The 20,605-nt window shown below is 37.0% G+C and overlaps 3 protein-coding genes across 3 annotated transcripts; 1 reads left to right on the plus strand and 2 right to left on the minus strand.

The window, feature by feature from the left end:
- Positions 1–85: 85 nt before the first annotated feature.
- On the minus strand, positions 86–12,211 carry LOC117914293 (acyl-CoA-binding domain-containing protein 6). Its single transcript, XM_034829560.1, has 17 exons — positions 12,066–12,211; positions 11,857–11,909; positions 11,177–11,258; positions 10,952–11,104; positions 10,761–10,838; positions 10,436–10,540; positions 9,168–9,234; positions 9,004–9,065; positions 7,842–7,981; positions 7,566–7,692; positions 7,340–7,454; positions 3,207–3,292; positions 2,398–2,481; positions 1,976–2,326; positions 1,296–1,820; positions 1,133–1,192; positions 86–358 (listed from the first exon to the last, which is right to left on the minus strand). Exons 2-17 carry the CDS (start codon positions 11,892–11,894, stop codon positions 278–280), a joined length of 2,154 nt encoding a protein of 717 aa, XP_034685451.1. The 5' UTR covers positions 11,895–11,909; positions 12,066–12,211; the 3' UTR covers positions 86–277.
- A 735-nt stretch (positions 12,212–12,946) lies between these two features.
- LOC117915046 (monothiol glutaredoxin-S2) lies at positions 12,947–13,690 on the minus strand. Its single transcript, XM_034830597.1, has one exon. It carries the CDS (start codon positions 13,537–13,539, stop codon positions 13,228–13,230), a length of 312 nt encoding a protein of 103 aa, XP_034686488.1. The 5' UTR covers positions 13,540–13,690; the 3' UTR covers positions 12,947–13,227.
- A 3,851-nt stretch (positions 13,691–17,541) lies between these two features.
- Positions 17,542–18,259, plus strand: LOC117915008 (monothiol glutaredoxin-S10). The gene has a single exon (XM_034830548.1). The coding sequence runs from the start codon at positions 17,713–17,715 to the stop codon at positions 18,019–18,021; it is 309 nt and encodes a 102-aa protein (XP_034686439.1). The 5' UTR covers positions 17,542–17,712; the 3' UTR covers positions 18,022–18,259.
- The last annotated feature ends 2,346 nt before the right edge of the window (positions 18,260–20,605 follow it).

Here is a 20,605-nt window from a genome sequence, read left to right on the forward strand (position 1 = left end):
TCATTGCTCCAACATTAGTTCCAAAATGGATCATCTTACATCCAATTAGCCCTACAAAGATTAAATTCATTGAACAAATAGGCAATGTTACAAAATACAGCTGACGGATAATGGATTGGTATGTAGTTACATTTACAGCTACATCATCCAGAGATTTACAATACAGGCATGGAAGCAAATTTATTACATCTGAGCAACCATGTAAGTAGATTCAGCAAATATATAAATATGTACACAAGATCGAGTTCCTCAGGTTCATACAAAATGTTTCTTGATACTACACGTGGAAAGGTTTCCTGGGAGTTGGCGCTCGATTCTCCATGGACTGCAACCTTTGTTTGAGATGGAAAACTTCAACCTGCACATTGATGAATAAACCTGGGTTGTTATTAGGCTCCATTTGATATTAGGGCATGAAGTACAAGGTAGTTTGTTCAGGATTAATATGTCACAGACCGTGTTCCACAACAGTCAAGCTGTGAACTGTGATATGAACTATGAACTCAACTAACAGTTAGTTGGGCATTTTTAAATAGAAGAGGGAAATAATCTGCAGAGGAGATGGTCATTGTGGAGTCATTTTTCATTTTTCACTTGTTCTGCTTGGTCACTATGTAATGAACACATAAAACATGGCTACTCTTGGTATGTACATGACTTTCTTTGATCACTCAACTCCAGGGGAGATTTAGTCAGGGGTTCCCATTTTTGCACCATTTGAACACATGGAAAAATGACAGGTTCAAACAACTCAACACGTAAATAACTGATAAGATGTTTCACTAAAATAACATAAAAATGTTTAGGTAGTACAAATTTCACTAACCTTTTATAGCATCCTTGAAAAGTGGTAAATGAACTAAAAAATGGTTGAATTTATCAATTTTAGCTGACGGATACCGTCCATGATCTTGAAGTTCTCAAATTTGGATAAAACTGGGGTGGTTCAGTCAAGTTTTGGACTAACTTATCAAGTATTGGAATATTGGTATGACAAGCTTTGTCAAAAGATGATATAAGCAGCCAGATGTGTAGTTTCATTTTCTTTCACATCTTTTCTTCTCTCCCTCACTTTTTTCATTTTCTTTTTTTTTTCTTTTTCTTTTTTCTCTTTTTTGGTTCAAAACCATACCTGCAGTTGGAATGCTCTTGCCCTCTCTCCTGCAAGCACTCCTCTAGTTGAATGAAGCTCCTGAAATGAATTGAATTTCCAATAAGCTTACATAAAATGGTTCACCAGATATTTTATAAATTACAAGTCACCAACTTCAATCAACTTGCAAGATGCTACAAACCTTTTGGGTATCATCTAAAACCGCCTTAAGGAAAGCCACATCATGTTCAAGCCTTACATTGTCAGAGTGGACTATGTTGGACAGGTTGTTGGCCTCTTCTTGTGCTAGCTCTACACCTCCCAACTTCTCTTTCAGCATCTCCATTTCCTTCAATGTGTCAGCCAGTTTTTTCTCCATTTCCTGTCTACTTTTGAGAACAGAGGATAAATTTTTCTCCACAGCTTCTCTGCTTGCCAATGCAGCTGTTAACTGTCCTTCTAAAATTCCATTCTTTCTTATTAGGGCAGCCATTTTTGTTTCATACAATTGATATATGCTTGATGGTGCCGAAAGTGCTACTGATTTACCATGACTTTCTGGGAATACTTCATCATCATTATCAACTAGGAGGTTCCCATTTCCTTGGTTGTATGCATTTGAGTTTTCTGAGTCCAATACAGAAGGAATCTCGTCCACGTTGATTTTACATCCAGCAAGGCTACCATGGATTCCAGTATCAAACAATTTCATTCTGTGTTCACTTGCCTGAAAATCAACAAAACCTTTATGGTAACGGAGAATATGCAAAATTTAGCTTAACAAATTTTTTCAAAGAAATTATGCAATGTTGAACTTACTAATGCATTCCTGCCTTTGAATAATTATGAACATACAACAATATTAGTAGAGTTATCACTTACCTGTGAAGAATAACATTCATCTTCTAGACTCCTTAATGTCTTAACAGCTGTGTTATACTCTTCCTCATTATGAAATTGCTTGCGGAGTGAAACATTGCCAGGAGCAGGATTTGGATCAACAAGTGAGGACTCTGACAGAGATTTCCTACCAGAGCCATGCTGTTCAATTGCAGATGCTAGATTTTGCCTCACAACAGATTCAACTGGATGCTGGGGAGCACCATTACCGAGTTGAGAAGCCAATCCTGCAGATGATGAACGATTCTCAGACAGAAAAAGTTCTGAACCTTTATTCAGGGTAGACCGCCGACTTATGGATACTTCATTCTTTTCCTTGATTAATACTTCAACCTGTAACAGAACATAAAACAATATCAGCTAATGCTTCTGAAAAAATGCAAATATAAATTTATATCCTCAACCTCATTTGATGGCTCCTTTTTGGTTCCCCCAAATGCAACAAGGAAATCCTTTTCTTTGTGCTGCACAAGCACTAGGCTGAATCCCTGGGAAACAACAGACTTTAGATGCCAAGCAACAATACAAAATGAGAATATATCCAATGCCCAGTAAGAAAAATGCTACCAACTGAACCAGTTGTGTCTGAAAATCTTTTCAGACAAGTAAAGTCATATACATGACAGTAAGAAGTTAAGGCCATGTTTGGAAAATAGCCAGCAGCCCCATACTATCTGGCAATGTCATCCACAAAATGTAAATTTGATTTTCATTTTTTATATTTTAAATGGACAGACAAATCAGGAAGGCAGCCAACTGGGTTGGGACTCAAGGAATCAACAAAGATTTTGGTGTACATCTGAAACCAGACCAGATGGATAATGCAAAATCCCACCATGTTGGTGACCTGGTCTGTACAAAAGAATCAGACCTTAAATCTCAGAGCTACCTTTTTGTAACATTCTTTCCCCTCATATATTCAGTGGGTAAAATCATGCATACCCCCAAAGTCCTGATTTATTTGGCTCCCCACACTTGCAAAAGTACAAGTGGCATAATATTTTACACAATTAAGTAAGAAACATTTGCCAGTACTAGTCAATATAAATTGCATTGACCTTCCAAAAGTGAGCGACAGTAAACTCTCTTTTCTAAAAATCAGACTGACGATTCAGGTCCAATAGCCAACACCAACCACAACAACAGGGTAATAAAATGAAACTTAAACTCACACTTCTATAGAACAATTAAGGCCAGAATCGACATAGTTCACCTTGTTGGTGGTAATAGAAGAAGTTGGTCCTGCAATAACAGACCACTCCACTTTTAACACATCATAGATCAAGGTCTCTGCATGTCCTGGAAAAGAAAAGCAAAACGTTATAAATAAAAATAAAAACCATTAGGAGTAAAACAAGTTCTTAACACATATTTTAGGCAAGCTCAAGAGAGCTTCAATCCAACATCAAGAAATGAAACTTTCAAACATCAACCACAAATAAAAACAGATCGATTAGAGATAGGGAACTTTCTTTTTTACCAGAGAGATGGGAAAACTTAATGGTTAAATGACAACTGTATCGTGGTGAAATCAGTATCAAGCACACCTATATGGGTGTCATTTGCCAGTTCCTGGCACAGGTAATCATGATTGCAACAGTAAAAGTAACATGCAACAAAGCCTATCCCCAAGACAAAAATTCATAACCATATTCACGATTCAAGACTGGAAGGGGAGATTACTGGGTGCCGGGAGCACTAACATTTTTATGAGTGATTATTACCCTGCAGTCGCCATGGTACTAATGGCAACTGGATACATAGAAACAGTCCTAAAAGTTTCTGAATGTATCTGATAGTAAATTTTTTGACACCTTTGTGTAATGGAAACTACCTTGATGGAAGTGGCTTGAACCCTCCCAGTGAGTTACTAAGAATCCATTTAAGTAGGTGGTCGTCAACATCCTGGAGCATCTATGAGATAAGTTAGTTCATGACTTGAACCAAGAGTGAATAATTTTGAGGGCAAGAATCTTGGAGATATAGGAACAAAAGGTTTGAAAATGTCAACCACCATAGTATGATTGTGAGCTAACCAGAATTGGAACATAGCATAGCAGTCAGCTATTTAGTTTCAATTGAATCAAATCCGATGTAAGAAACTGAATTTTTTTTGTACAAACAAACACTAGAAGCTGCATGGTTGGTCATAGATCAGCTAAGGGGTGGGACCTTCTCTTAGGATGTATGACCACTATCCCTTTCCTAGTAGCTAGCTCTCCCAGGGAAATAGGTTACAGCTACATAACTGGAAAGGTCCGAGCCTTACTCATTCTCCAGCCATCACTTGTGGTTCAGGGGCATGCATACATTTGAGACACCAGACCCAAAAAAAAACACCTCTATCATGTATCTAAGAGAAGAACTCATTAAAATGGAGCGACCAGAAGACATGATGTACCTATTGCTATACTGTTACTAATACAGGAACAGAAGGGGGGCCTGGTTAGAAAAGGAGCTATGAACTTTTCTGATAGGCAAATAAAATAAATAAATAAATTAAGAACATGATGTAGGACAACCTTAGGTTGGTTGCCTACAATCAAATAGGTGGGTTAGGGTTTTTGTTTTTTAGGGTTTAAGGAGAGGAACAAGGGATAAAGTTTATGGTAGAGAAAAATAAAATAAAAAATAAAGAGAAAAAGGATAAGGAGAAGAAGGGATAGAAATCTTACAGTTGCACTAAGGCTTTCTAGGTGTCTCACCTAGAAAAAAATCACTGGAGTTTCACCATTGAAAATACAAAAAAAAACATAATATTATTAATCATCGATCCATTAATTTGATTTACGTTAATTGGCATTATTTATAGGATTCTCCAAGAAATTCAAAGTCTATTTGGATTTTAATAACCTATTATGACTCTAAATCTAATTATCATATAACCTAATTAGCTACTCCTAATTTAACTCCAATAAACTAATCCTACTTTAATTGCAACTAATACTAATCTCCCATCTTGATGTATACTTGGAGATTCATCCTCATCAGAACACCTAGCAAAAGCGCACCAAAGTACATAGGTTATATACAAAGAACACTTAAAAAGCAAAACACAAAAGAAAGGGCAACAAAAACAAAGGCCCCATCATGAGGACCCTAACTAATCTATAAAATTTAACCTGATTAGGGAACCCTTATCCATGTACAACCTAACTCACATCAAAAGGTTATAAAGAAATGCAAGTTTCAGCATTTGATTACACATTTTTTTGCTTTCGAATGATCTTTGGTTCCTCTCCTTTCATAATTTCCAAAATACACATAGCGAGACAAACCTTCAGACCTTTTGTTTTTCACCAACAAAAGAACCATGCCACCTTAAAAGGATTTCTACAACTGAACTTGCCATCATCCACACAACCCTAAACAAGGAAAATACCAAACTCCATAATGCCCTAGTTTTGGCACAATGTAGAAAGGCGCAATCTACCGATCCTTTGTCTACCTTACAAAGAAAACATCAGTTCACCAAAGATACCCCTCTGTTGCAATCGATCCAAAGTAAAAACATTTTCTCAAGAAGCTTCCAATGCCAAAAAAAAAAAAAAATTAGTTAGAACCATAATATTCCAACTCAAAAAAGTGTAAAAGGATTTGACTAAAAATTTACCCTTCCTTACATCCATCCATTTAGAATAGTGTAAAAGGATTTGACTCGAAATTTACCCTTCCTTTTCATCCCCCAATCAGTCAAATTCCTTGAAAAGCAAGGGTTTCAATGCATACCATTCAAATTCCTTGTGATCTCATAGATCAGCCACCCAAGTATCCTTTTTCAAAGCCATGGAATACAAAGAGAGGAAAGACTCTCTTATAGTAGAATTACCAAACCATTTGTTTTTCCAAAGCATCACCCTTCTGCCATTGCCCAAGCCTAAAGAAATTCTGCTATTAAAATTCCCCCAACCTCTCTTGATGGTCTTCCACAACCCAACATCAAAACCACCCCTACTTTCTCGAGAGCACCAACCCCCTCATCATTCCCATACTTACCAGCAATACCCTATTTCCAAAGGGACTCTTTCTCTAAGGCGAACCTCTGAACTTAGTTAATTGCACCTTAACTTTCTAACACCTAAACCCCCATTACATTTCTCCCTCTCCCATCTCACCAAGTGCATTTTTTTTGTGTCAAAATATCCAATATCATTTCCTGATATATCCATCAAAACCAATATTTTCATCCTTGCTCTAAAGAAGCCGACAAGGTTTCATTCACAAACATAAAAAAATCTAGCTCTACAGGTGCACCATTTGATCCAACCAATCCATTTTTATTGAACCCCATTTTCTAAAGGATTTCTAGCAAATAAGCCCAACTAACATAATCATAAGCCTTTTCTTTGTCAAGCTTGTGTTTCATACCATTCAAACCATTCTTCAACCTTGAGTCAATTGCCTCATTAGCAGTTAGAACTGCATCTAAGCTTTGTCTCCTTTCAACAAAAGTATTTTGAGAAGTAGAAACAACCAACCCCATCACCTTCTCAAACCCACTTGCCAAAACTTTAGCAAGTTAGCTTGTATAAACAACTCGCCAAGCTTATAAAGCTTAAAATATTTCAATTCTTCTGCCCCTTCCTTTTTAGGGATCAACACCAAGAAAGTGACATTTAAGCTTCTTTCAAAAGATCCAAACTCATAGAACTCCTTTAAAAAATTCATTGCCTCAAGCCTCACAAATTCCCAATAGTGTTGCCAAAATGCCATTGTGAAACTATCTAGCCCTAGTGCTTTCCCCCCACTCATTGAATTCAAAACTGACAAAACATCCTCTAAGAAAGGAACCTCAAAAGCTTCAACATAATCCCTGCCTAAAGTCTCCAACAACATCCCACTAATACTTGGTCTTCACTCACTTGATCCATAAGAGGCTATCAAAGGACTGAGTTACTACCCCTTTACTTTATCCTCCTCATCAAAAAGCTAACAATCATTAACCTTAATCCTAGACAAGAAATTCCTCATTCTATGGGCATTCACCATTTTATGAAAGAATTTAATGTTTCATAATACAAAAGCTTGACAGGAAAAGAATTTAGAGCTTTGACCTTGTTTCTAGGAATAGGAAGCACTGGAAGCACAATACAAAAGTTTGGCTATTCCCTAACATAAGGAGAGGAATGACCTTAGCCTAACTCATCTCCAGCCTCATGAATTGCTCAGGAAAGACAAGAATCTAGTATTACTACCTTAGCAACTAGAAGCTAAAATGTTTTCAAAGTTGCATCTTGGGAAAAGCAAGTTATGAGCTTGTAAATATGCTTTAATTTCAAATATTCCAAATGAAAAAAACAAGTTAGAAAAGTTCAAACATTTTGCTTTTTAGCTACTAGCTCATACGTTTTTTCCTGCTTCCACCCCCTGCTATATACCATTTAGTTCCACATAAAACTCCACAACAACCAGCTCTAGGTGATGGAAATCCTCGTTTCTTCTTAATTCTTGACCATATCATCTGAGACAAAAATCCACATATCAAAATCAACTAATGAAGATGTAAGTTTTCATCATTATAGAAATAAAGTTGTTTGACAATAAACTCCAGAAGAATGGTTGCTCTACAAACCGTTTCAAAGTCAAGAGAGTACAAGTCATTCAGAGTCCTAGATTTTGATCCTCCTCCGAAAATAAGAAGAATTTTATCATCATAGAGAGCTGCCACATGATTGGATCTTGGGGAGGGCCCCGTTCCTCTGTACATACATAACCCCAAATCTTAGATAATAGTTCATAAGGAGATATGGCATATAATAAAGAAAAAAAATTCAAAATATTTTAGTAGAAAGACAATATTTAAAGATATTAGTGAGAAATTCAATACAGTTGACTGAAACCCGCTTACGTGCAATGAAGAGGGAGCCATGTCAAAGACTTTAGATCAAACATATGTAGATCATTGAGTTTCCTTCTTTTAGAATCTTCACCCCCAAATAGGATTAAGACAGAGCTTGCTCTGACCACAGTGTGACCACTGCGAGCAACCTGCAACACATAAACTTTGATTATCACTGACTATTCATGTAAACACTCGATCAATTTTTAACTCCAGCGACAAAAGATGAAGAAATTAACATATTCAAGGTTGAAATATTTAGCTAGCCCAGGCTCATGTTGACTGTACTAGGTTGTTAAATGAGCAAAACTTAAGTTTGAGCTCCAACTTGAGCTGAATTTAGCCAACCTCAGGCCTGAGTGCATAACGGATAGCTTTTTAGTGACAAAAGGAAAAAAAAACAATAATATTCATATGTGTGTGCTTGTGTATCTATATGTATATATATCAGTATTAATGGTGAAAGAATAAGACCAATAAAACTAATGCCCAGTGGGATAAAAACAAAGTCCTAATGCTCAAAGGGTTGGATCCTTTAAAGGGATATTTGTTGAAGGGGTAGAGAAGAGAGGCTAATGCTAGATAGATTGGATTTTCCATCCATTAATGATGCATCAAAGAGTTATCTTGAGAGAGACCCTTTGAAGAAGAAGAAGGGGCTCCTTAAAAAAAAAAAAAAGAGGTAATAGAAAGACGATGAGGCCTTTCTTTTTTTCCCTTTTCCCTTTTTCTTTGTTCTCTTTTGATAAGTAATAGAAAGAGAAGGTAGAGGCGCTTTTTGGCTTGAATTGGCAGGGAGACCATAAGATAGAGCCCAGGCTGGTTAATTTTGGCTTTTTTCCACAAATGTGGGAATGTGGTGGAGAACAATTCATGTTGGTCTTTAAGAAACTCCTTTATCATTTTTGTTCTGAAAGAAACCTAAATGCCAAGTTTTTTAAAAGAAACTCAAATGCTAATTGTTCAGGTGCACAAAACCTTTAGCAAGCTTTTACAAGATATTGGTGAAGATTAGGTTGAAGGTTGTGGTAAAAGAGGTGGTGACATAAAACCAAGTTTCCCTCAACCTTATTCATTTCATTAATTTTCTTATTTGACCAAAAGTAAACATCAAAGTATGACTATGTTCTGAGCATTATTAAAATGGTGATGATTTATAAAGAGAGAATACCGGTATGTCTCCCTTTGCTTCCATTAGTGACCAACACTCTGTTTCTATGTCAAATGCCCACACTACAAAAGCAAAAAAAGAGAGTTAGGTTTATTTCACATCAACTGAGAAACAAAATGGGGAAAGAGAAGCAATTACACACATGCAAAACATATAAAATCAACCTGAAACTCTTTCACTCCCAGGTTCAGTTTTTCCTCCAACTAAGAGAACCTTCTGGCCCCAAGATACCTAGTCATAGAAAATAACAAACAACTTTCAGTAGGGGAGTACTTCCAATTTTTTTTTTACCCACAAGCCACAAGCCATAAGATAAAACATCATCATTAATGGGGTAACTAACTTCAAGGAATACGTTGAGTAATTACGAATGTGTTTGTTTAAGAAACAACATATAACTTTAGCTTATGCAGATTAACTAATACAATCTATACATTGCTGTGGCACACATATCCTTTCTATATATTTTTTTTTTAAATTCTTGCAGTTTACTTTTGCATTTTATTGAAAGGTTGAAAATTTTAGGGAAATTATTTGCCTTCTATTTCTTCTCATATTCCTGCTGGTTTTTTTGCCTTTTTTTTTTTTTTGCTATAACGATTCTGTTAAATTTGGTAGGATGATAACTGGAAGATGTTCAACATATTTCTCTTCTTCTTTTATGGTGTTTAATCTCCTCTCTATAGTATGCTAAACATCAATTCCATGAAACTCTCTTATATATGAGTTTTCCATGCATTTGTTTCTGGAGAAGGGATGATTCATCATTTGGTAGGGTGGGCTGTCCCAGGTTTGTTCACCTGGCATTGTGGTTTGTGTCAGGTGCTTCTCTTTTCTTTTCTTGTCCTTGTGGGGCAAGCATTATCTACTCATGGTGCACTACTGTTCACACCCTTTTGGGCAACCTTTTATATTTTATTTTGTTTTTAAGAAAATGATTCCCCATTTGCCAAGGCTGGTTTGGAGGAATATGATATATATTGTCAAACTCACCATCCCCCACTAAGATCGATGAATCAGCTTGTATCTAATTTTTGCCAATCATTTCTACATGTTTTTTTGTTGGGGAGGCCAAATCCATAGCACTTACTATGGCTAAACATCTACTCCACTGTCCACGAAACTCTCTTAAGTCACAAAGGCTTCCACATTGGAGGCATTTGGCTCAGGAGAAAACATGACAGTCCATTTGATAAAGGCTTGGGTTGGGAGGAACCTGATATATGGTCACAACTCACATATCCTCTTGCTAGATCAACCAACCAACTAGTATCTGATATTCATCAATCATTGATGCTTTTTTTCCTTCAACAGCATCAAGACCCAATTCTACAGCACTCACCAACCCGTCTGTCTGTATATAATGTCTGTCTAGGGTGCAATATGCACAGAATATGAGATCCAATTTTAACAATAAGATTGATAATTATACCAGACTATGACCCTTGCATGCAGGGATCTTCAGTGGTAGACTGGTAGGTGACAAGTAAATCTTTGACGAAGCAGCACTCCAGGTAAATCTATCAAAATTAAGCACCTGAACAAAGAAAAAAGATATACAGAATCCTCAGCATTACATTACAAGAAATGAAAGAATTTATTTATTTTTTATAAGCAAGCAAGAAACTATTATAAATAAAAGAGAAGGAAGCTATACACCAAAATACACTGGATGTATACAAAGGATGCCAAAAAAGAGAGAGAACAGAGATGAAAGAATTTATGAAATGATTCAAAGTGAACGACTATTCCTCTACCTGTACATCTTCTAATAATCCATTTTCAGATTCACCACCAACCACTACCATCTTGTTCCCAATTACAGCTGCTGCATGCTATTTAGGAAAACAAAATAAAGGTTTCAGTTTGGAAGAATAGCTTTGACATACAACTTTAATCAAACTATTATGTATAGCAAACCTAGGATCAGATATCAACAGTTTTTTACATTGAACCGAGGCGTAGGCTTATCCCCAGCAATTGACAGCACCATCCAATTCTCAGATTTCCCAGTTGTAGTGTTGTTCGCCTCAGGCGCATCCGATGAATACTGACAGTTGAGTTCATCGGATTGACCACTAGCACGTCCACCTGATTCTCCCTGAAAAATTAAGAGAAATCACTTCACATGCTTACTGAGCAAAACTGCACCCAGACAAGTCAAATGCCTTACATTATTCGTATTGCTAGTGCGCTTAGACTGTTTTATAGGACTTCTAGTTCCCTGAGCAGAGTCTGCAAGCTGAACTTTCAATCTGAGACAAGGTACTAATGACATCAGAACTCCAGCATAGAAAACTAACTCTTTCTATTATACTATTGAAAAGCAAAGTATTAGAATAGCACCAATGAATATAATCAAAAGCTGAATAAAAGTTGTCCATTTGACATAGCACTAAAATATTGCAAACATAACATTAATATAAGGACAAAGTAACTAAACTAAACCGGTCCTAGCTCACAGAAGTCAATCTCTCTCTGAAAGATCAGTTCTGTTCATTTACTTCTATAGTAGAAGCTGTATAAGTGAAATCAATTCTTATTAAATATTTGTAACCCAGAATTGTCTATTGGTGTATTATTATCTCTTAGTTCAATTTACTTGAGTTCCAATATCACTAGAACCATCTTTGAAGTGTTGATAGAGTGTTTGGTGGGGAACAGAGTTTAACTAAAGCACAAAGAGGCATAAAGTACAAGATTTAGTCCAACATGACAAATTATCCTAAATGCTTGAAGAAAATTATCAAATTTCCTCTACCAATCAATCTATTACCAAGGCAATATACATCACCCACATTATCAAAACAAAATATAAAATCCAAAAACAGAACACTAAAGCTAAAAACTCACCTTCCCAGCTTCATCCGCCTCCGAGAGAACCCAAACATCTTCTCAAGTCAAATCTTTCAAAAAAAAAATCAAGAAAAGCATAAAGAACCCTAAAAAGTAACGAAAAAAAAGCTGCATTACCGTCACAAAACCCTAAAAAACTAAAAAGCGAGAACTGAAATCCGAAAACAGAGAGACGAAAACAACAACCGTAAATGCATATGAAATACCTCCAGAAAAAGGCCTGACGGAAGACGTACAGTCTGTTTGGTTTCCGAGAAAAGAAAAGAAAATGACGAGAAAATCACGGAGTTGAGTTTAGAGCATTAGGCCTTAGCAGAAGTAGAAGTGATTGTAGGGAGAAGAAAAAAATATATATTAAAACGTTTTTTTTATTTTTTTTATTTTAAGCAGTGTGTTGTACAGAGTGAGACAGCGAGGCGCAGGTTAGCATCTTGTTTTTATGTGGTATTGTTATTGTGCTGGGAGGGGTGAATGATTGGGGATGAGGCTAAATTACGCCCGGGCAGTGACAGCACAGTGAAATGGCCGTTAGGCGGGCGTCGTGGTGGGGGTGGCGTTTGAGAGAGCCGAGGCAAAGCCTGATTTGCATTTATTGCCTGCGGCATTGGGCCTTTTGTGGCTTGGAACTTGGATCCTCACTTAGTGCGCTCATCATTCCATGGGCCTCAGTCCAGCCCAATAAGCCCTTTCTTCTCTGTTTGGAAATTGGAATATTGTACTCTTAGCTCGGAATGGGATTTTCTTGTCTTTGGTTACCCTCTTTGGACAATTTTTGTTCAATTCAAACCATCCATCCATCCATCCCACCCAAAACTATGACCCTAAATTGCTTTCCATTCCCATCCCTTACTTTCTTCGCTCTCTTAATCTCATCCTCTCACTTCAAATTTTTTAAAAGTAATGGGTAATTTTACATATATTTGAATAAAAAATAAAAAATAGAAAGTGAGATGCGAATTAAGGATGAAAGTGGAGTACAAATAGAACTCCTCCTACCCAATCCTCATCAATCCAAACAATCCCCAAGCAAATCCAAAATGTGTAGCATTTCCAAGTTAAAGGCACATTAGATAAGAAGAATCAAGACTTAAACGAAAAGTGCAACTTTATTAGCCAAAACCAGAAGGAGAGATTACCTTACCTTTCCTTACATTACATTACAATATTACATCACAGTACCAAAAAAGTGAGCAGTACATATATATATATATATATATATATATATAGGATATAGAGTGTTTATTAGTAGTACATATAGTATTATACAAAACAGTCACACTATATGCTGCCTCGTACGATAGGGGTTCATCTCATCTTATAACTTGAAGTAAGATGACATTATTATGGTGATAATTAGAGAGTTATGGTTCAGACCCATAAGGCACCAGCCCTCTTGAGCATGGGGATTAAGGATCTATTGAGGTGAAGGGTCATGATCTCATTGGTTCCACCCACCCGTTCACCACCAATGAACACTGTTGGCACCGTGGGGTTGCACCCGAGCCTGCCCAAGGCCTGCTCAATTTCACGCCCTCTCGGCATTTCATCCAGCTCGTGGACGGCCGGGTTAACTCCAAAGTCCGAGAAAAGGGTCTTGATGGTGTGGCACATGCAGCATGAGCTCTTGCTGAATATCACCACTGGCCTCTCTGATGCCAACCTTGCCACTGCCCTCTCCATTGCACTACTTACTCTCAATCCAAGAAAATGTGCCAAGGGGTGTGTAAAATGGAAGGAAGAGTAGGCAATTGAGAAGTAATGGATCAACAAGACTGAAGAGAAAAGATTTGGGAGAAATGTGAGCCTTGTAGAGTAGTGGTGGAGACACTTGCTGTAGGGATTTGCTTGTGGAGCTTTAGGTCCAAATGGAAGTTATTTATAGTGAACGATGAAGATACTAGTGGGATTAGCATTCTAACCAACAAAAATTTGTCCATGTGAAGAATGAAAAAGAAAACAAAAAAGGAGAATGTTCTAATAGATATTTCGGTCTATTTCCAAATCTCTTGATCATTACTGGGCATGCAATGAACTATTCGTCGCACTATATGGAATAAAAGTTGCACATCAACGATTCTTTGCATACGGAAATGAAGAGGCGTCGATGGTACGGCTACACATTCCCTGGTGTCTGTCAACTTTTTTTTCTTTCCTTTGTCCAAATTCCTTCTCTTTTTCCACCAAAACTACTCCACATTCCTTTTAAGTGCATGCATTTCTAGCAACTCCATGACCCAAAAACCCAAGGACATGCAGCCCAATTAGGCTTTGTCCTTATGTATATGGACGATTATGGCCAATCATTTACAAAATATATACTATGATGAAGCCCCTAGGATGAGATCAACCCAATCGAATCAGCTGTAATGACTAATGGGTTATTGCTCCATAAGTAAGGGAATTTGTAATATTTTGAATTACTAGTCCATTTTCCATTTTTTGGGGCCTGTACCTATCTTGGAGGCATCTGCTGAGTTGGATCAAACAGTTGGATTTATCCATTTGGGACCCCTACACACTTCCTTTATATGTAACAAGATTCCCATTCGATTCAAATGAATAAAGAGAATATATGGCTAGCCGGAAAGCCAAAATAAAGAGAGAAAAAAAAAACATTTACTAATAAGTTAAAGACATATGGTTGGTAACATAAGCCATAAGTCATCAACAACATGACATCTCAGCCAACAACCCTTGGATGAGATCCATTGGACTACATTTTTCTTGGTTGTGGCACAACCATTGAGGGGATGAAATCTTTTACTCATCAATGCTAAGCCTAAGCCAAGCCAAGCAAAGCAAAGCTACTTTCCACTTTTCAAGGACACATACCATACCAGAGAATGACCGTACATGAAAAGAGGAGACAGATGCCATAAGGTCCCCAACATTATCTTCACTATTTCATTCAATTTTTTATTTTTTATTTTATGTAAAGTTGTATACTAGATGAATATATATATGTACCCATTAAGATCTTATAATATGGCCTTTTGGGTGGGCTATATATGGATCATTTCATGACAAAGAATTCATGGAATTAGTCTTTAATGAGGAGTGTGTTCATGGAGATAACATAATTCTTAGTTGATCAATAAACTAAATTGATTAAAAAAAAATAGATTTGTTAGCATTGTAGAAGCATGTATGCATAAATAAAGTTCTTGAAGACTCAGAGATCATACATTAGTCTCTAGAAAAATCATGTCAATGCAAAAGCTCATCCACTTTTTTTCCCACTTTTAATTCGTCATCGGGGAATCTTGATTGTTCTATCCATATATGGTAGTGCTAAAAGTATGCATATCTTTCTATATGCATATATACTCTTTATAGTGTCAATTGATTTTAGATTCTCAAATGTTAATGGTATGACTAGGGATGGCAATGGGGCGGGTCTTTTCGGGTACCCGCCCCGCCTCGTCCCTAATGGGATGGCGTTTAATTTTAATAAACGGGTTTGGGACGGGTTTGAAATTTTTTTAAAAAACCTGGGGTGGGTTTGGGTATCGCCCCACCCCGTCTCGACCTGACCCGATTATATATAAAATTAAATTTAAAATTTAAAATTAATTTAATTTAATTTTTATTTTACTATTTTTAATATATAAATAATGATAAAATATTTTTAATAAAATAAGTTATAAAAAAATATAATAATTTAATTATTTATAAAATATATTTATATAAATATAATTAAAAATTTTAAATGTAGTTTTTAAAAAAATTAAATTAAATTAAAAAAAAAAAGTTAAATGAGACGAGAATTTATCATACCCGCCCACCCCACCCCGTTTAATTTTTTTAATGGGATGGGGATGAGAATTGTTTTGAATAAACGGGGCAGGGTTGGAATGGGGGCGGTCCGTCCCGAATCCACCCTATTACCATCCCAAGGTATGACCTAGAAAAAGCATGCGACCTCAATACCAAGGACCCATTCCCCACCCATAACCGGCTCAAATGGGAGTCCAAGGGCCATTTTGTAGGGTTACTTGACCGTAACACAATTGCCGTACTTATCAATGCATGCATGCATGCATGGCCTTTTATCTCTGATTATTCCTATATCGACAAAGTTGAATTTTGTAGAATATATATGATGGGTAGATGAACTTATGCTTGTTCTAAAGAATGGAGACCATCTGTTTCCCATCAACCTCCTTTTATGTAAGTGTGGTTATAGACATTCATGCATCAGATGCAGAACTGTAAAGTAATTTTTAGGGTTTTTTTATTAGACTCATAAAATTTCTTCCTTGAACAACTACAGGACATAACCATCTTTAATTTTGGGAAAAAAGATCGAAGTTTAATTACTTATTAATATTGATGTCTATGGGAAAATTTGAAGAGAATGAGAGACATGGGCATAGGAGATTCATGTGTATGCGCACAGACGAGAGAGTTCAAGAAGATAATTAGGAGCATGGGTGGTGCCAGTTGAAGGAAGAATGTCAACTTTTACGCGCATAAGATAAAAGAGAACGCGAGGACGGACCGTGGCATATGGTGGATTATGTTAAGAGGTTGGTGAGGTACATGTCTGTACAAATTGCCCTAGCTCATATTCCTTTTCTCTTAAAGAAAGGGAAAGAAAGCTGAGGAACAAATATAATGCTCTCACTTTTATTGCTTTTCCATATGTGAAAGTGAGAGGGAATAACTCTATCAAAAATTCTCTCGCATTTAAACATGAGTACAGATCATAATCATTTCAATTATACGAACAAAAGGATAAAAATGATGATGATGATGATGATGATGATACAATCTTCCATAGCCTAATTCTCATGTGTATTCTTCTTTAATCATTTTGGTTATTCTGCAACGTGATCTTTTTAGTACTGATTGCGATTCTCGCGATATTCTTCATGTTGGCATCTACCAAAAAATGTGTGTCCATATTATATCCTCAATCTATCTGTAACATGTACGCGTGATCGTGGGGCCATTTCAGATAATCATGAACTTCATATCAATGTTCTTCATCCATGAATTGATTTCTGTTTCCAATCCGATATATGGAGCGATGTAATGTTACGTTTCCAGTACTGTTTGTGGATTCCCGTCTCAAACATCAGATTCATCGAACACCTTCTGCTTCAATGTTATGTTAGGAACGTTGGTGGCCATGTAAAAAATTTTACTGACTTTCTGAAAAGAAAAAGTTGATGAAATTTTCCAGGGAAATTGACCCTACACCTACACCAGATTCATGCACCCTACAGTCTGAATCCAATGTGGGCAACTTTAAATGGGGCAAATCTTAGCCATACTTGCAACTGTATCTGCGCGTCACATATATATGTGTGGTGGCACAGCAACTAGCCTTCTCATGACACACTATCCAAAGTTGACATTCCCCACCCACCCTTACATATCATAAATTCAAAGGCATTTTTGGTATCCCTATGTTACATGTATATGTTTTTCCTTCTCTTTTTGTTGCCTTAGCATGGCCACTTTCGGCAGGGTCCGGAACATTGGTTATTTTGTACAGAAACCCTTTGTGGATTCTAAGGCATAGTTTGTAGCTATCAAATCAAGGGTGTTTTGGGCATCAAATCCAAATATCTGAAGGAACCTTTCACCTTTTCATCCTCTTTTCTTCATTTACATTAAACAATGCAAGTATGCAATGCACCACTGTCATCTGTCTGCGTATATATAAGCCCAGCATCCCTCCATTCCCATCACAACTTCATCTAATCCACCAACAACCTCAATTCATATATATAACCACCATTGTTCTTCTACTTCAAGCCTATAGGGCAACTACATTCGAATTGTCGTCTCAATACAACTACTACGCATTTTTTTCTAACCTATAGACATATATATAGTTCTTCGATGGATCGTGTTGGGAAGTTGGCGTCGCAAAAGGCAGTGGTGATCTTCAGTAAGAGTTCCTGTTGCATGAGCCATGCCATCAAGAGATTGTTCTATGAACAAGGGGTTAGTCCGGCAATCCACGAGCTCGACGAGGACTCCAGAGGGAAAGAAATGGAGTGGGCTCTGATGAGGCTAGGGTGCAACCCCTCAGTTCCGGCCGTGTTCATTGGGGGAAAATTTGTGGGCTCTGCAAATACTGTGATGACCCTTCATCTCAATGGCTCACTTAAGAAAATGCTGAAAGAAGCCGGAGCTATATGGCTTTAGTGGTAATGGAGGAAGCTGGCTAGCCACCTAATACTAAAGCCTATAATAAGGTTAATCAACTTGTATCAAAGCTCTCTTTTTTTGCCCTTTTTTTCCCTATATAACTGGCGGCTTGAGGAGTATATAGGTTGTATCCTGAAACGATCTATAGAGTCTATAAATATAATTTAACGGTGTACTTAAATATTATAGTATTGAAACTGGAATAAGAATGACTTCTGCTTCCATTGTGAATCAATTTTAAGTGCTTTTTCCCATATAAAGGCTTACTTTTTCTGTATTTAAACTTGGAAAGCGCTTCCATAACCACAAAAAAAATTGGAATATCATGCTTTCATAATCGTGTAGTGGCATATGAATATGCTTATATATGGTACAAGACAAAAAAACACTTCGGCCATTAATGCCCTAAGATCACCAGCATTTGAGCTGATTGGTTTTCCAAATGATCATCCTCTCAATTTTCCGTCCATCCATCGATCTAATTGCGTGAGAAACGATCCACATACTAATATCATCTTGATCGTGCTGATTTCTGTTTGGAGTTTAATCATGTCTTAACTAATTTAATTAATTCAATTAACAAGATGAAGCTAAAGATTATGAGATGCATAGATGAGTGTCACGCACACTTTTGAATAAACTTTGAAATTCCCCAGCAATTACGTGGCCCAAATTGAAATGATCATTCCAATAGATGAATATATTCTTCCACAACTAAAACTAGAGTTCATACAAGAAGTCCTATATACATGTATATTCTTGTTAGTGTTGTTCCATCGTATGTGAATGATCTTCAAAAGCTTGTGTCCTAAAACCTTAGATAATTAACATGTCTGATCAATCAGAAGAGGAAGCAAATCACCTGAGTAATTTGATATTCAGAGGTGCTCATTCGGAGAACATTTGAATATTTAAGCTACTTAACTCCCACTAACCTGTCGGATTTTGATCGAATCAGCCTTGTCACCATCCAGACTGATTCTTGGCATTGTCGGTAGGATCCACCATTTAGTCATTCATAAGGTTATTTGATTTGTCTAGTGCCTGTCCTTGGAATTCCAGGTGCAAATTCTTTATAATGGGGTGTGACGCCGAGCCTTTCCAAAATGGCATTTATCTATATCCAGTAAGCTGTTTACCATCGATCGAAGAACCCGGTTCGGAACACCTCATAAAGCCTTGGTTAATTCAATTTTCAACCAACCATCTACCTACATTTTCACAGATAATGTTTATTGCTATCCTATGTGTATATCCAAAGGGCAAAAAAAGTACCCCAGTTGGGATAGCTAGAATTTGATGATCAACTCCTATCCATTCCTTTCAAATTATACTCTAAATCAAGTCCAAATAAATTGATTCGAGGATACCTAATTTGTGATCTGTCTTTGAGGTAATATTCTTTGTATAAACATACGGCAATATGTATATACAGGTTACAACATTTTCCCCTGAAAGCTGTCCTCTTCATGGCTCATGACGAGCTTATTTGATTGAGGATGTAAAGAAGATAGCGAAAACCTGGAAGAATCTGGCTCTTTCAGAATTTCTGAACTTTTACTATCTAGAAAAGCTGTATAGATATGGACAGAAAGACGAAGACATGCATGGACTCCATCTGCCATCCATGAGATTTCTCCCAACAAACTGTCGGTAGCATTAAGCAAATAACATCCAGAATTAGGGAAGTTTTTCAAGAGGGGTTACCAAAAGTAATAATGAAAACTACTAATCATGACGATGGAAAGTCTTGTGCTTCATGATTTTGCCATACATTTGACTAGCTATCCCTGATCCACCCGGACCGGCCCCTCAGATGCCGTTATGACCAAGGCAAGAAAAGCTAGCTCAAACGCATCACGCACGTTGGAACCTTTAAGCTTTATGATTATCTTCATCAATTTCCCATCTTCATCAGTTTCCGCAATGTTCATACTTGCCTAAAGCTACAGGACAGTGTAAGCTCTTTCACGCAAGCGAAAAATTCCCTTTTCTAGCTCTTTCCCATGAATGAAGAACAAACATCTAATCAGTACTGATGCAGTTTAGATAGCTAAGCATCACCAGAGTTGCACCACACAGGAACTCAAGATCAAAAAGACTTCATTTCCTTCACGTATTAGCCAACCTCATAGTGAAAAAAGAAAGAAAGAAAGAAAGGAATAGATTGCGAGATTATCCTGTTATATATGAGGGTTTTACCATCTGGGATTTGGCCAGACACTAGCATGAGGAACATCAAACCAAACTTCACTGCCTTGATGATCAGTAGCCGGCCGTAGAGCGCGGCATCTTTAGGTCTTCATTGTGGCAGCACTGCAGCATCCAAATGCTAGCATTTGATTGAAATTATAGTGAAATTAATTAAATTGCTCCTGAGCAATTATCCAACCAACATGAGATGCCAAAGGGAGAGGAGAAAATGTATGCTCCCAACTTTAATTTGGAAGCACTCTTGTATTCCTCCATTTCCAGACAGGCTAAGACGAAATATTCACCTTTGTAAAATGTTGATGGAATTGATTCCATTTTATCTTACAATAGAGAAAGGTAGTTCATATTCAATTCCTTCCACAATCTT

Source organism: Vitis riparia, chromosome 5 (assembly GCF_004353265.1).
Source record: "Vitis riparia cultivar Riparia Gloire de Montpellier isolate 1030 chromosome 5, EGFV_Vit.rip_1.0, whole genome shotgun sequence".
NCBI classification, from domain to species: Eukaryota; Viridiplantae; Streptophyta; class Magnoliopsida; order Vitales; family Vitaceae; genus Vitis; species Vitis riparia.

Coding starts and splice junctions, on each gene's coding strand:
- LOC117915046 (XM_034830597.1), bottom strand. CDS start 13,539: ATGGAGAGGGCAGTGGCAAGGTTGGCATCAGAGAGGCCAGTGGTGATA.
- LOC117914293 (XM_034829560.1), bottom strand. CDS start 11,894: ATGTTTGGGTTCTCTCGGAGGCGGATGAAGCTGGGAAG. Junction 9,235..10,435: donor CATGCAAGGGTCATAGTCTG/GTATAATTATCA, acceptor TTCTATGACTAG/GTATCTTGGGGCCAGAAGGT. Junction 1,193..1,295: donor TTTTAGATGATACCCAAAAG/GTTTGTAGCATC, acceptor AATTCATTTCAG/GAGCTTCATTCAACTAGAGG.
- LOC117915008 (XM_034830548.1), top strand. CDS start 17,713: ATGGATCGTGTTGGGAAGTTGGCGTCGCAAAAGGCAGTGGTGATCTTC.